Source organism: Pelophylax lessonae (genome assembly GCF_965119305.1).
Source record: "Pelophylax lessonae genome assembly, chromosome: 1".
Taxonomy (NCBI): Eukaryota; Metazoa; Chordata; class Amphibia; order Anura; family Ranidae; genus Pelophylax; species Pelophylax lessonae.
In genome coordinates this window covers 162,788,518-162,805,104 of record NC_138768.1, presented here as the reverse complement: position 1 = coordinate 162,805,104, position 16,587 = coordinate 162,788,518, and the positions used below count along the sequence as shown (strand labels likewise).

At 43.6% G+C, this 16,587-nt stretch overlaps 1 protein-coding gene across 1 annotated transcript in view; it reads right to left on the bottom strand.

The window, feature by feature from the left end:
- The window catches only part of RHOBTB3 (Rho related BTB domain containing 3), a 93,625-nt gene that overhangs the window by 38,977 nt on the left and 38,061 nt on the right, over positions 1-16,587 (bottom strand). The window contains exons 5-6 of the mRNA XM_082243356.1: positions 15,360-15,456; positions 4,981-5,328 (exon numbers count right to left, since the gene is read on the bottom strand). Coding sequence (XP_082099482.1) covers positions 4,981-5,328; positions 15,360-15,456 — 445 coding nt within the window. The remainder of the gene's footprint in view (positions 1-4,980; positions 5,329-15,359; positions 15,457-16,587) is intronic.

The following is a 16,587-nucleotide window of genomic DNA, read 5'->3' as shown; positions in this document are numbered from 1 at the left end:
AAGAATTTGGAAGGACGTGTCTTGCCTTTAATTGGTCGAATGTGAGAAGTTCCCATTCTCTGGTGATATCCCCAACTGTTGTAATACTTTTAGACCTCCACACGATGGGATCAGGCAGACCATAAAAGTGTGGGAGCCCTGGATTCATCCATAAGGGAGAGGAAGATGAGACCCCAGCATAACTAGGACTAGAAAGTCTCTCTACCATCTCCCAAGCCCTGATTGTGGCTTTCATGCTTGTAGTAAGAGGAAGGGTAGATCCGGGTCCCCTAAATAATGCTAAACACAGACTTTCATAGGAGCCCAGAAGTGCCACCTTCAGAACAGTAGCCGAATCCCCCTCATCTCCAACCAACCAATGGTGAGCAAACACCATTTGACCAGCCAGATAATATTTCTGCAAGGCCAATTCTCCCTTACCCCAGGGTTTCTGTAGAACCCTAAGTCCTATGCGAGGGGGTAATGGGGGCCGCAGGAATGAACTGGTAATCCCATCTAGTTTTTTAAAGTAAGATTAGGGTACCCATAGCAGGGCATGTCTTAGGCAGGATAGAATAACCTGGAGGGCTTTCATTTGGAGGAGATTTATTCTGCCTATCTGAGACAGTGGAAATCTCTTCCAAGCCTGCACTCTCTGTTTCCACTGTGTCACTAGTGGGGCTAAATTTAGAGGCATATAGTTGGCAATTTGGGCAGTAATTTAGATTCCTAGATAAGTAAGGGCTGAGACCCAGCGTAATGGCAGACTACTTTCCGCTGCCTCCTTAGCTCCATCATCCAGTGGTAAAATGGATGACTTGGCCCAGTTGACTTTAAGGCCCGAGAAGGAGGCAAAGTCATGAAGGATGTGCAATACTGCACACAGGGAGGGTCCAGGGTCCTTTAAAAAACAGTATCAGATCATCAGCATAGAGTGCTAGACATTCTTTAATGGATCCCACCTGAATGGCTCTGACCGTTAGGGATGATCGGAGTGCTATTGTCAAGGGCTACATAGCTAGGGCAAATAGAAAGGGAGAAAGGGGACATCCCTGCCTGGTGCCCCTACCAATATCAAAAAAGGGGTAACAGAGTCCAAGCCTGACTGCCACCTGGGGTTTACTATATAGCAATGTAATCCACCTTCGAAAAAGGGGGCCATAACCCATACGTTCCAGGACTTTATGCATATATTGCAAATCGACTGAGTCAAAAGCCTTTTCTATATCTACGTATAGAAACTAAGATTCTGGTGGGCAGACCTTTGCTGGGAAGCTGGAGATGAGTGAAAACCCTTCTCAGATTAGTATCTGTAGATTTTCCTGGCATAAAGCCAGTTTGATGTATGTTACCCAATGAGGAAATTATTATTATTTTTTTTTTTGTTAACCGGGTTGCTAAGACTTTAGTGAGGATTTTAAGATCTGTATTCAATAGGGCTATTGGACGGTAAGAGGTACATTCAGTAAGGTCTTTGCCGGGCTTAGGAAGGAGGACCATATGGGCCTCAAGCATGGAAGGCGGGAGAATTTGTTGATCTAGGCAATGGGCAAATAGTGCACTCAGTCTGGGGGCCAGGAGTTCGGCATTGGTCTTCTATAAATCCATAGGAAACCCGTCAGGGCCTGGAGCCTTGTGAGGAGGAAAAGCAAATATAGACACCTCTATCTCCAATGTCGTAATTTTGGCTTGAGGGGGATCCCTGTCAATGTCAGTTAAAACTGGAATAGCTAAATTCCTCAGTAAGGAATCAAGAGCTGTTGGGTCATATGATGGAATAGGTGCATAAAGTGAGAAAAAATAGCGTACAAATTTCGTCATTATACTCAAAGGTTCAGTAACTAGGTCACCCCCCTCTTGTTGTATACTGGGAATGTTGGTTAGAGTTTTGTGATCAGCCACTAATTAACATAGCCAGGAGCTTACCATTCTTGTCCCCTTGAGCGAATAGAGACTCAGCCCTGTGCCCCGCCTGTGTGTGCCAAATCAGAGAAGTGTATCGAGACAATGCTGTGCCTCCAAAAGAGAGGTATAAGTAGCATCTGAAGGAGATGTGGCATGTTTCTCCGCACTCTCACTTTCTTTCTCTTGCAACGCAACAATTTCAGCTTCATGATATTTTCGTGCCGTTTTAATACCAGATATACATTCCCCCCCCCCCCTTAGACTGCCTTGAACGCCTCCCATACCACAGGGGGCTCAGCTGAGTCCAAGTTAGTGGTCCAGTATGAGGTGATGGATGTTTGGAGATGGGAGGACACCTGCCCAACCTGAAACCAACTCAGAGATAACCTCCAAGCCCCCCTTCTGGGGCTGGCTGGAAGTTCAATAGTCAGTGCTAATGGGTTGTGGTCAGATATTCCCCCAGCCAAATATGCTGCATCCTGTAGCAGTGAAAAAAGGGGTGGTTACCAAAAGCCAGATCTCTACAGGCTGAAGAACCATGCGTTCTGGAGAGATGCACCTAGATGTTGGGTGTTTCCAATGCCATATTTCAGAGAGCCCCGATGTGTTGGCCCAGGATAAGAGTTTTATAGAGCCCAGTCTGGCAGGGTTGGAGGTATCCAAGGCAGAGTCAATGATATTATTGTAGTCACCCACCAGCACCATGGGTAGATGTGCATAGGAGGCCAGTTTAGTGAGTAAATAATACAATATTTGGGGTTGGAATGGTGGAGGTACGTATACATTTACAAATACCCATTTGAAATTGCATATTTCTAAGACCACTGCCACATATTGGCCCCCCGGGTCAGAGACCACCTGGTGTATGGCACAGGGAAAAGCCTTGCTGATGAGGATGGAAGCTCCTCTCGCAAAAGATCAATAAGCGGAATGCAGAGCCCTCGGAACCCAGGGTCTGCGCAAGGCCACGACCCTGTTGCCATCAAAATGCGTCTCCTGCAGGAGGACAACATGCGGCTTAAGTGGCTTGAGGTTTTGGAATACTGCCGCTCTCTTGAATTTGTCATTCAACCCTCTCACATTCCATGAAACAATACTTATACCATTAGCTATAAGAAAATAAGATTTGAATCTGCTTCAAAATACAAACCAGTAGAGTAGAAAGTACTGATAAGTTAAGTTTATAAAAGACTGCGTATTGACAGTATAAACGGCAGAAAAGTAAGCGGTGCAAAAAGAGTTGTGAGGTTCTAAAAAAAAGAAAAAACATCCCTGCAGTTGTACCAGAACTAGAACTCAAACAAAAAAGAAAAAAGGGTCCGGTAGACAGCCTAATCCCTGAACTGAGAAAAAAAACATGAGGCCCAACCGATCACAAAAGTTCAACTGTTTTTGGTGACTCTTCTGTGTCTCCAGGGGAAAATCCATAGACAGGACAGGCCAGCAGTGAAATAAGTCATAGTTAATATAATGGATAACATATTACTCAGGTTCGTCATAACAGGAGAATTAAACATTTTGGGGGTATTGAATAATTAGTGATTCCAGAAAATGACAGGCCTCAACAACTAAGTACAGTAACAGCTAGGCTGACGCAAGGTGCGCTGCTGTAGGTATTTCCCGGATCAGCGTCAAGCCAATCACTAGCTTCTTGTGGGGTGTCAAAGAACTTGACAGTGCCTTTTTGTTGGATTCAGAGCCTTCTTGAGTAGAGCATGCTGTATTGGAATCCTTTGATCCTCAGCCTCCTCCTGATATTATTAAATGACGCTGTCTCCTCTGGGTTTCCTCAGAGAAATCTTGGAACAGCAAGATCCTTCCATTCTCAAATTTATGTTCCTGGTGTTTCCTAGCTTCAGCCAGACAAGAAAGGGCCGCAGTGAAGCACCTGGAGGGCAATTTCTAGCAGAGACACAGTGAGCTCTTTTCACCACATAAGTTGGAGGAAGGTCATCTAGGGCTAGGAGTTGTTTAAATAATTTTTTTCGCAAAAATGACAGGTTTGGTGTCCTCAGGCCTCTCAGGTAGTCCAACCACCTGCGCATTATTTCTGCGCTGCCTGTCTTCAGCGTCATCAGCCCTGTTTTGGAGTGCTCGTACGAGATCTTGTAACTCTGATAGTGGTGACCCATGGGAGTGTGTGGTAACCTCCACTTCAGAAATGCGGTTTTCAGCAGTAGTTAGCCTGCCCCGGGTCTTATCCAAGTCACGTCTGATTAGGGTGCATTCTGCTGCCAGGTGGTCAATATGGACCATCAATGCCGACTGGAATGGAGCTCCGGAGAGACACGACCAGCCTCGTTCACACCCCCCCCCCCCCCCGCGGCTTTGACCAGTTTTCATGGACAAATGTTGCACACAAGTTGCATTGTATAACATTCAGGTATGACTTTCATGCAACTTGTGAGAGTTAACCTTGAAGTCTATGGCCCTCAAGGTGCATGAAACCAGACCAAAGTAGTGCATAAACCACTTTGAAGTTGCTGCAACTTTAAGTTGCGCATATATGAACGGGTATCATTGGAAAACATGGGGAACGACATGTCATGTAACTCTGATGTCCAAAGTTGCATGACAAGTTGCACAAGTGGCCTTAGGGGGTGCTGGGGAGGCTGCTGCACACAGAAGGCTTTTAATCTTAAGATGAAAAAACATTCTACTTTTACAACTCATTTAATTGTTGTTTACAGCCATGAATACATAGGAGCTGTCCTGTGAAAACAGGAACACAAGAGAACATGTTATAAACTCTAAGCTGGTTTAGCCTTAAACCATGGAGTCTGTACAATGACACCTGTTTGTATAAATATATTTCTTCATTTTAGCACTACTGCTGAAGATTTCTAGAAATATACTGGGCCATCACGACCAAGTAGGGGTTGAAACAAAAAACAAAAGTGACTATCTCATAACTGGACAAGCGTTGGTAGATCTGGTGTCACATGAAGCTGATGGCAATATTACCTGATCTACATCTGGTGCATTAAAATTTCTACTAGGTCAAAGAACAAAACATGGCATGCAGGCTATATGCAACAGAAAGGAAGTAATGTTATATGGTAATAAAAAAAGAAAATGGCAATGTAGATGTATTACCTGAGTAAATAAAGTTAAGAATGTTGGGTAAGCACATATGAAAGTCGCAGTCTTTAACAATGACCCTGACTGGAGAATTGTTGGCAGTGCCTGCAGATTCTTCATACAGAGAGAATAGGAAATGTGCTGTCCTGTATATGAAGGGGTCAGAGATATTTCTGCCGGAGGTAGTGGCAAACAAGAGCGCAAAGACAGGACTGAGACTACACAGCACTACTCTGTGGGCTCCACACACCGGCCTTAACTCCGCTGTACAGAAGAGGACATCCGCACATTGGCAGCGAACCAGCAGATCCTGTATGTCAGATATATATCGTGAAGGCTCATGTTTCAAAACTGGCATCTTTTCTGTAATAAAAAAATATCCCAAAACATTAGACCTGTAGTTGTTTAACCTTTGCCACTGTTTTGCCGAAAATTCCAACTTGCCAAAATCTCCAACCACGTCACTACCGGCGACTCTCCAGCAGCATTAATTGCAGGTTTCAATGAGTTCGCTGTTTTGACATTTTGGCGAGTTGGGGTTGTCGGCAGAACACCACTGATGTATCATATACAGTAAAACCTTGGATTGCGAGCATAATTCGTTCCAGAAGCATGCTTGTAATCCAAAGCACTCTTATATCAAAGCGAATTTCCCCATAAGAAATAATGGAAACTCAGATGATTCGTTCCACAACCATTTATTCATAAATCCTTCAGTTTATAGTCCATATAAAAAGATTATAGCATTGCGATAGGTTATATAACCATAAAATGTCCATCCACAAATAGCCGCTTCCACAAGGGGATTAGAAGCAAAATCCAGTAGGAGCTACAGAGTATCAAAGAGAAGAAAGGCGCCTCTAAGTGTAGCAATATGGTTCCATTTAATAAAGGTACAACATTTAGCAACTCACATGGTTGATGAATAAAACAGGCACATCTAAGTATGCAGGCATCCGGGGTAAAGCTGTCCACATGGACTATCTTCTGCACCGCCGGCTGCCAGTCTGTAATCCTGACCGGGAAGACCACCCTGCAGTAAAGGGATCTGAAAGCGAGGGGCAGCATGGAAGGGATGACGTAGATGGCGGTGAGGAGGATGGTCTATGTGGACAGCTTTAGCCTGGATGCCTGCATACTTAGATGTGCCTGTTCCAATCATCAACCATGTGAGTTGCTAAATGTTGAACCTTCATTAAATTTAACCATATTGCTACACTTAGAGGCGCCTCTCTTCTCTTTTATACTCAGCTGTGACTTGAGGCTACTTGTATATCAAGACATCGCTTGTAAACCAAGTCAAAATTTATTTGAAAATTTTGCTTGTCTTGCAAAGCGCTCTTAAACCAAGTTACTCTCAAACCAAGGTTTTACTGTACTTGTTACAGATATTAAGTAGCAAAATAAAAGACACTAATTTGCAACTGCCTTTTTTGCAAAACATAAAACTCTTCTATAGACACCAAAAGGCAGTAATATCTGCAGAGACAATTCAACTGTCCTCATGCATTTATGCAAACTACCAGCTCCCTACAGGGACGTAAATAGGGGGGCATCAGTGTACAATATACATTGAAAAAAAAAATTTTTTTTTTGTGCCGCACTAGGCTCTAATGCATTGTTATTTTAATGCTGCTGCCTGCTGTTACTCCACCTGACCACCTGGAGCGACGCCTGGGCTATAGGCTTGGCTTGGGATGAGGGAGGCTCTGGCTGACAGTGCTCTCGTCTGTCTGCTCCGCCTCCACACCTCCTTTCTAGTACAGACTGAGACACCAGAGACAAGTCTTGATTTGTCCAGCCAGTTACAGAAGCTTCCAGGAGGACAGCAGCACTGAGAGCAGAGCGGTAGGGAGCGGGCAGCACCTATCCTGCCCACTGACACATATGATTGGCTCCTCCTCTCTTCGAGCTGCCACTTCCTGCCTTTGGCTGTCACTTGGGGAAGGAGCTGCCTGAGCCTGAGTCTTAGTGCTGTTTGCTCAGCTGAGCCTGCCTGTCTTCTTGCCAGTACCACGTGGAAGGATGATCTCCACACCTCCTTTCTAGTCCAGACTGAGACACCAGAGACAAGTCTTGATTTGTCCAGCCAGTTACAGAAGCTTCCAGGAGGACAGCAGCACTGAGAGCAGAGCGGTAGGGAGCGGGCAGCACCTATCCTGCCCACTGACACATATGATTGGCTCCTCCTCTCTTCGAGCTGCCACTTCCTGCCTTTGGCTGTCACTTGGGGAAGGAGCTGCCTGAGCCTGAGTCTTAGTGCTGTTAGCTCAGCTGAGCCTGCCTGCCTTCTTGCCAGTACCACGTGGAAGGATCATCTCAATATTCTCTGAAGTGCTGCTGTGCTGTGTTGGAGTCTGGACCTTAACCTTAACTCCAGGAAGACAGGTCACCAACAACCACCAGGCGTGTCTCTCTCTGTGTGCTGTGTTCTACATCTGAACTTCAACCATGGATCAAGTTCAGGGCTGCTAGAACAGTTGGAGTTCAGTTTTTTTCTTATGTTTTTATAAACTCTTTCATAATATCTCTTCTTATCCTCCTCTTATTTCATGCTTGCAATGCATACCTCAGTATCAACATTAGAGTGTAAAATAGGTGTAAGGTTGCTGATCTCTTACAAAAGCCAACCCTGTCATTCTGAATTTAAGCACAGTGGGCAGGATGGTTTTTTTTTGCTCTTGTGTTATCTATTTTATGACATAAATTGGCTCTGGAAAAAAAGGAAGGTGACCTACAAATGAACAGGCTCTCTCTCCCCCATTTGTGTGCTATCTGCACATTCACATAACATTAGGAACATTCTGAGATTTACCGAGATTTACCCTTAGCTGTATGGAGTGCTGTGCTACTACATTTGAATGCTGCCCTGAAGGTTATTAATCCCTATTTAAATGTATGCTACTAGCCTGCTACATTGTAGTCCTGCTGAGAAAATTGTTGACCCTTTCCATGCGATTCTAGGCCTACTGGCCTTAGCTTAAAGTGGTAGAAAACCACAAAAAATCTTCTCCCTGAAAATTAATGGCATAATGTGTTAGTATGCATCGCATACATTATTAGCACATTTTTTTTTATTATCATTTTATATTTGCGTGGCTGTTTTGTTACATATTTGAATTTATTCTGTGTTGATTATCTCACAGCAGAGCAGAGTCGCTGCTTATATCACCAATTAGTTGTGGTTTTAATAATGATGTTTTCCAAGCGCAGTTTCAAATTTTAGATTTTATATTATATATATATATATATATATATATATATATATATACACACACATACACATACTGTATATATTTACATATACAGCTGCAAGAAAAAGTATGTGAACCCTTTGGAATGATATGGATTTCTGCACAAATTTGTCATAAAATGTGATCTGATCATCATCTAAGTCACAACAATAGACAATCACAGTCTGATTAAACTAATAGCACACAAAGAATGAAATGTTGCCATGTTTTTATTGAACACACCATGTAAACATTCACAGTGCAGGTGGAAATAGTATGTGAACCCTTGGATTTAATAACTGGTTGAACCTCCTTTGGCAGCAATAACTTCAACCAAACGTTTCCTGTAGTTGCAGATCAGACATGCACTACGGTCAGGAGTAATTCTTGATCATTCCTCTTTACAGAACTGTTTCAGTTCAGCAATATTCTTGGGATGTCTGGTGTGAATCGCTTTCTTGAGGTCATGCCACAGCATCTCAATCTAGTTGAGGTCAGGACTCTGACTGGGCCACTTTAGAAGGCGTATTTTCTTCTGTTTAAGCCATTCTGTTGTTGATTTACTTCTATGCTTTAGGTCATTGTCCTGTTGCAACACCCATCTTCTGTTGAGCTTCAGCTGGTAGACAGATGGCCTTAAGTTCTCCTGCAAAATGTCTTGATAAACTTGGGAATACATTTTTCCTTTGATGATAGCAATCCGTCCAGACCCTGACTCAGCAAAGCAGCCCCAAACCATGATGCCCCCACCACCATACTTCACAGTTGGAATGAGGTTTTGATGTTGGTGTGCTGTGCCTCTTTTTCCCCACCAACTCAACTTTGGTTTCATCTGTCCACGGATTATTTTGCCAGTACCGCTGTGGAGCATGTTTACAGTTTGCTCTTGTGCAAACTGTAAACATGCAGCAATGTTTTGTTTGGACAGCAGGGGCTTCCTTTGTGGTATCTTCCCATGAAATCCATTCTTGTTTAGTGTTTTACATATTGTAGATTCGCCAACAGGGATGTTAGTATTAGCCAGTGACTTTTGTAAGTCTTTAGCTGACACTCTAGGATTCTTCTTCACCTCATTGAGCAGTCTGCGCTGTGCTCTTGCAGTCATCTTTACAGGACGGCCACTCCTAGGGAGAGTAGCAGCAGTGCTGAACTTTCTCCATTTATAGACAATTTGTCTTACCGTGGACTGATGAAAAGCAAGGCTTTTGGAGATACTTTTATAACCCTTTCCAGCTTTATGCAAGTCAACAATTGTTAATCATAGGTCTTCTGAGAGCTCTTTTGTGCGAGGCATCATTCACATCAGGGAATGTTTCTTGTGAAAAGCAAACCCAGAACTGGTGTGTGTTTTTTTTAGGGCAGGGCAGCTGTAACCAATACCTCCAATCTCATCTCATTGATTGGACTCCAGTTGGCTGACATCTCACTCCAATTAGCTCTTGGAGATGTCATTAGTCTAGGGGTTCACATACTTTTTCCACCTGCACTGTGAATGTTTACATGGTGTGTTCAATAAAAACATGGCAACATTTCATTCTTTGTGTGTTATTAGTTTAAGCAGACTGTGATTGTCTATTGTGACTTAGATGATGATGATCAGATCACATTTTATGACCAATTTGTGCAGAAATCCATATCATTCCAAAGCAGTGGCGGCTGGTGCTCAAAATTTTTTTTTGGGGGGGGGCGCAAACAGAAAAATGTAATAGGCATTGCTTTGCGGCAAAAAATGCTGTAAAAAATTGAGTGACTTTGAAGTCGCAAAAGTGTGAAAGGGGCCTTCAGTAATTAAGGTATAGTGTGCCCCCTTTCAATGCAGAGAGACCAGCGTGCCCCCTTTCAATGCAGAGTGACCAGCGTGCCCCCTTTCAATGCACAGTGACCAGCGTGTCCCCTTTCAATGCACAGTGACCAGCGTGTCCCCTTTCAATGCACAGTGACCAGCGTGCCCCGATTCAATGCAGTGACCAGTGTACATGCCCCCTTCAATGCAGTGACCAGCGTACATGCCCCCTTCAATGCAGTGACCAGCATATATGCCCCCAATGCAGTGACCAGCATACATGCCCCCAATGCAGAGATCAGCGTGTGTGCCCCCTTCAATGCAGTGACCAGCATACATGCCCCCAATGTAGTGACCAGCATACATGCCCCCAATGTAGTGACCAGCATACATGCCCCCAATGTAGTGACCAGCATACATGCCCCCAATGCAGAGATCAGCGTGCATGCCCCCAATGTAGTGACCAGCATACATGCCCCCAATGTAGTGACCAGCATACATGCCCCCAATGTAGTGACCAGCATACATGCCCCCAATGTAGTAACCAGCATACTTCCCCCCAATGCAGTGACCAGCATACATGCCCCCAATGCAGAGATCAGCGTGCGTGCCCCCAATGTAGTGACCAGCATACATGCCCCTAATGCAGAGATCAGCATGCGTGCCCCCAATGTAGTGACCAGCATACATGCCCCCAATGCAGAGATCAGCGTGCGTGCCCCCAATGTAGTGACCAGCATACATGCCTCCAATGCAGAGATCAGCATGCGTGCCCCCAATGTAGTGATCAGCATACATTCCCCCAATGCAGAGATCAGCGTGTGTGCCCCCTTACTTACCTGGAGCAGCAACGGCGGCGGACGGCTTCTCCTGGGTCCCAGTGACCGGCGGCGCATCTCCTCCAGTCCTTCCGCTCCCGCCTCCTCCTCGGCCAATGGCATGGGGTTTGCCTTGCGGCCAATCAGGAAGCGCGTATTAGACGCGCTTCCTGATTGGCCAGGAGGAGGATCAGTGTGACAAAAGTGAATTTTTATTCGCTATTGTCACACAATGGGTGGACTCAGGACGCACTGCTCTGCGCCCCGGGTCCACCCTTTGCATCGCCCTATTAGAGCCTCTGGCTCTAATCAGGTGATGCCAAAAAAAAAAATCCCCATTGAACTCCATGCGTCTGGCGCCCCTGCATGCAGATTAGGGGGCCGGACGCATGGATGGGGGGGGCGGCGCCCCTGCGCCCTAAGTACACCGGCCGCCATTGTTCCAAAGGGTTCACATACTTTTTCTTGCAGCTGTATATATATGTGTGTGTGTGTGCGCCTCTTTCCCTTGTGTGCTCCTCAGACTAAAACTGCAAGGCAGAATTTCTTCCTGTCATTGATTCATACTATAACTAGGTATCTGAGATTGTGGGAACTGCTGGCAAAGTTTGTTGACTGAGGTGCTGGGTGCTGAGTCTTCTATAATTGTTGTTGTGTCAGCCTGTTAGGTGCTGACTGTTCATATGTAGCAATTTGGGATTGTGGGCAAAATATCCCTGTGATTCCGCCCACCGCAACACCCAGATTCCAATCCAAATTGCATGGCAATGCTGGCAAAATGCAGCACGTGTGTTTGTGTTCTATTAATTTTTAGTGACACCAAAATGTGTTGTGGTTTTGCTGGTATTGTTGAGGGATTTATCACACATGGAACTATACCACACGTTTTGGTGCCACTAAAAATGAAAGGAACACAAACACATGTGCTGCGTTTTGCCAGCATTGTAGTGTGATTTGGAATTGCAGGCAGAATCACAGGGATACTGCCAGCCCGTGATCTCAAATCACTACATGTGAACAGGGCCTTAATGACATTGACTAAGGCTGGGCTGAGTCTTCCATTGCTGTTGTGATACTGTTGTGTTTCCCAGTTGCACCGCATTCTAAGTATCTTCTCTTTTTCTGTATGTATGGACTCTGCGGTGTCTGCAAAGTACCACTTCTCTTGTCCTGTATGCCTGTTTAACAAAAAATCAGTATGTGCTTTGCTGCTTCCTTCCACAAGATGTTGCCCTTTGCATCTGCCCAGTAAAGATACCAAATTGCTACATGTAAAAAGTCAGGGCCTAACAGGCTAACACAACAGCAATTATGGAGGCCCTGGCCTCAATTAATTTTATAGATACAAGGAAGCCCAGGTTTTGTTTAACCATGTCTCTTAGACCCTCCCACTCTAATGTTTTGCCACAAACACAAGTCACTTCCTCCCTGTCATGTCCCTCATTCTCGGAAGCTTGGAAGTTGTGAGGTATGTTCTGTATGTATGAACAATGCACAGTGCCGCTTCTCTTGTCTGGTATGCCAGGTTAACAAAAAAATCAGTGAGAGCTTCCTTACACAAGATGGTGCCCTTTGCACCTGCCCAGTAACATTGGCTATTACAGTGCACCATCCTGTGGGCAGTCCAATGGCTAAGGGGGGGGGCACAATAGCACAGCTGGGGATATCGCTGTACTAACACAGTGAGATTTAGTACAGTCATTTGTCATTTTTTTTCCTTCAGCTAGTACCCAGCTTTAGGCCTCTTTCACACGGTCCGCATTCCTAGTGCGGAGAGGCAGGTGTCAGAGCCCCGCTGCTCTCTATGGGGAATTGGATGAGAGCGGACCGCCTGTCTGCTCTCATCCGATCCCATCTGCCTCTTTCACGCGGTCCGCATTCCTAGTGCGGAGAGGGAGGTGTCAGAGCCCCGCTGCTCTCTATGGGGAATCGGATGAGAGCAGACCGCCTGTCTGCTCTCATCCGATCCCATCCAATCCGATCCCCTGGATGGATGGAAAATAGGGTTTCCATCCATCCGGATTTCACAGACAGGATCGGATGCGGATGGCAGCGGGTGTCAGCGGACATGTCACCGCTGACATCCGCTGCTCCATAGGGCTGAATGGGGCATCCGATCAGACTAGCCTAAAAAACTGACAGGCGGATCTGATCGAACAACCCGTGTGAAAGAGCCCTTAGGCTGGACAAATAGAATTAAGAATGTGATTGCTTACTATGAGCAACACATAGTTTTTTCATTTTTCCAATTTGTTTTTTTTTTTTTAAAAGGCTTTTACTTAGTACCTACTGCTAAACCCCCCCAGAACAAAAATGTATCTACGGCCCTGGCTCCCTAAACTCATACAGCTGCATTGTTCAAGCAGTTGGGTTTAGCCTGCAGGGAAGTACAAGCAATCAGATAACATTTTCCAACTGATCTTTATTATGATTTTGGTAATGATTTATTCTCCCCAACAAGTGTTGGCCAGCAGTGTTTGCTGGTTACCGATAGACATTGGAATGGCTTTCCATCAAGTCATTCATTTTGAATGGGCTATTTAATGAAGTACACTGCAACACATGTTCCTTTTTCCAGCAGATCTCCACCTGCTGGCACAAAAATACAAAACCTTGCCATATATTTCTTTTCTGGTACCTTTTAGTGTTTTCATCTATTTCTTTATAGCCTATTGTAAAATGCCAGTTTACCAACCACAATAACTTAAGATGAAATCATTTGTGAGAGCAGCGGCTCACCTGGAGGTTACTGCCCGATAAAACCCAACCTACCTCATCTTTGCTGTCTCTTTAGCCATAGTGCTCTGCGAAACCTTTTCTGTGCATTAGGTTGAGAGCATATTTATATGTAGATATTTCCCAAGAACACAGAACGGGCTCATGTCCTCAAGCTTTTTTTGCATCTGAGCTGCTCTTCTTTCCCATACAATTCAATGTGGATACAAACCTTTGCTGTCATTCTGTCCTTTAGATTTTGATCTGCCACTGCTATTTTCTTACTTATTTTTAAATGCTTATAAAGTGCAGTTAATACTGTGTCGATACACAAAATCAATAACACTCAGCAGCGCTATACTTAAAGTTATCCACTCTTAATATCAAAAACATCAAATATAGGATAAGATGAGCAAGACCATCGTATGAATGTAAGTGTCCAAATAATATACATAGAGCAGTCTCTATTGCTCCCCAGTGAGGTCTTCTACTGACAGAGTGACATGGAGTCCTTAGTCCCAGATCGAATGAATAGTGGTACTTCAATCAGGGCGTGCTGGCGTTCTGACGCGTTTAGTCGTAAAACGACTTCAACAGAGAACGCCGGTATTACATTAGCTTATATGCTGAATATCCTATACTTGAATGTAAGCATTTTTAAACGGGGGGGGGGGGGGGGGCGGAGGGGCGGATTGATTGTTTTTGAACAATAAATAGTTGAAAACGTTATCACACTATCCGAGCCCTACTCTTATCTTTTTCCATTGGTAAAATTGGGTCACATGCTATTGGAGGTGTGGTGGTGGACCCATTTTATTTTCACCCTGATTGAAGTACCACTATTCATTCAGTCAGTAGAAGACCTCACTGGGGAGCAATAGAGACTGCTCTATGTATATTATTTGGACACTTACATTCATATGATGGTCCTGCTCATCTTATCCTATATTTGATGTTTTTGATACTCAGAGTGGATAACTTTAAGTATAGCGCTGCTGAGTGTTATTGATTTTGTGTATTGACACAGTATTAACAGCACTTTATTTACATTTATGGTTTATTCACAGCGGCTGCTAATCAGAGATATATATTTATTTATTTATATATTTATTGTTGCATCAGTATTGTGTGGCATGCCAATACTTTGAGAAACTCCAGTATTGTGTGGCATACCAATACTTTGTGAAATTATCTAGTATTTCGTAGTGACCACTAGCGCTGGGTGAGTGTTTGATTGATATTCATCATCAACCACAATATTCTACTATTTTTAAATGCTGCTCCCATAGTGAACAAAGGCAATTGTCTGCTATCTTAATAACAAGATGGCTGGCAAACATTGTTTTTTTGCTATACTGATAATAGTCCATATCTCTGTCTTAGGTGAGTGATTCAAAAAAGAGAGGCCCTAATAAAAACTGGAGCTCTCCCTCTCAAAGAAACAGCCTATTGTTTAAAGGTACCAGGATCCTCAAAATTTCAAATGGCCCACAGAAAGGCAGGAGCAGGTAAGCTAGCTAACAGTCCTTTGGACATCAGATCACCATCACATCCCTAAATTTAGTTTTAAAGATAGTAACATAATAAATATCTTGTCAGGTACCAGTTAAAAAAAAAAAAGTAAATATTAATTCTTTTTAAGATTAAAGTTGGAAACACAAAGCTCCTCCATATGTTCCTTGCAATAGCAGTGTAGTGAAGTGAATATCAGAAATTGGAGGGGTATCTCATACTGATTGATTTACTTATTAATCCACAGGAAAGAAATGGTATGGGATCCAAACTGCTGAGTACTGGAAGATGAATAGTAGTATGTGAGCATGAAGTGCATTCCTATAATATTACCCGGTAGTGGAAGAGCTGGAGGTTTAATCCGATTCTTTTTCTTCTTTCCCATTACAGCTGACTTGTGGTGAATAGTCTTGTTTATGTAATATTCCAACTAAAAAGGAAATGGGGAAAAAAACTTATTGGTAATATTATATCTTCTAGGGTTTTCTATCCTCCTTCCAACCTACCCCATTTTAAAGTGTTTGTTACCCCAACATTTCATATTCCTGATATGTGCCTGCTGTACCATGTACTTGTATGAGAAAGTATCATGTTCTCTTTGTATTGCTTCCTTTGTGTGAAATCCCTGATGATCCTGTCAGCCCTTCTGCTTTCCTATTAAATACTGACCACACTAAGCAGGAGAGAACAATGTGGTCAGTTCTCTAGCTATGCTGGGAACTGACCACACTAAGCAGGAGAGCACAGAGTGATCAGTTCTCTAGCTATGCTGGGAACTCATCCTGCTCTCCTCCAATGATCAGACATGTCCAGACACACCAACCCTGCACAGCCATTCACAGGGAAGCGCAGTGTGCTGCTGCTTCTCCTCCCCCCAGCTCTTATGCTGCTAAGAACAGAGGGAATGTGATCACTTATAAAAAAAAAGGAAAAAGGGGATTTATCATTTTTTTTTTTTTATATCTATACAAAAGTGTTTTGCCTTTTATTTCCATTTGAAAGGTAATGGATTGTTTTACAAGGTGATCATTTACAATCACTTTATGTAGCAAAAGTGTGCCCATTTCAAACAAGCAAACTTGGGAATATTACAAAACATCCTGGAGGAATTTTTTATACAAGTGTCAATAAAAAACAGAAACAAGGTGTACAATTTGTTAGCAAAATTGGAATGCCCATCTCCCAGCCATGTCTCTGAGGGCAGGATAGCTTCCGAAATTTGGAACAGACAGAAAAGACCAATTGTATTTAGTGGAGGAAAGAGACAGTGACTGAGGAGAAAGTCTACATCTTATTGGTCGCTGTAAGATTATTCATTTTGATAAATGGGGAATGTTTGGAAAAATATTTCTTTAGATCCCAAGTGTTTAGTGAGTATGCCTCGAAATCTAGTTTGTCTAGCACATAGGAGGTAGTTGTGAGATCTGCCAATATGTTAGAAAACATTTCAAAGTAAGCAATTTTGCCCTTCACAGATATTGCTTATGAGTTTAACTCCAAACTCTGTGGACCTTTCAAGTCCCCATGCTATTATATAATATATATATATATATATTATAAC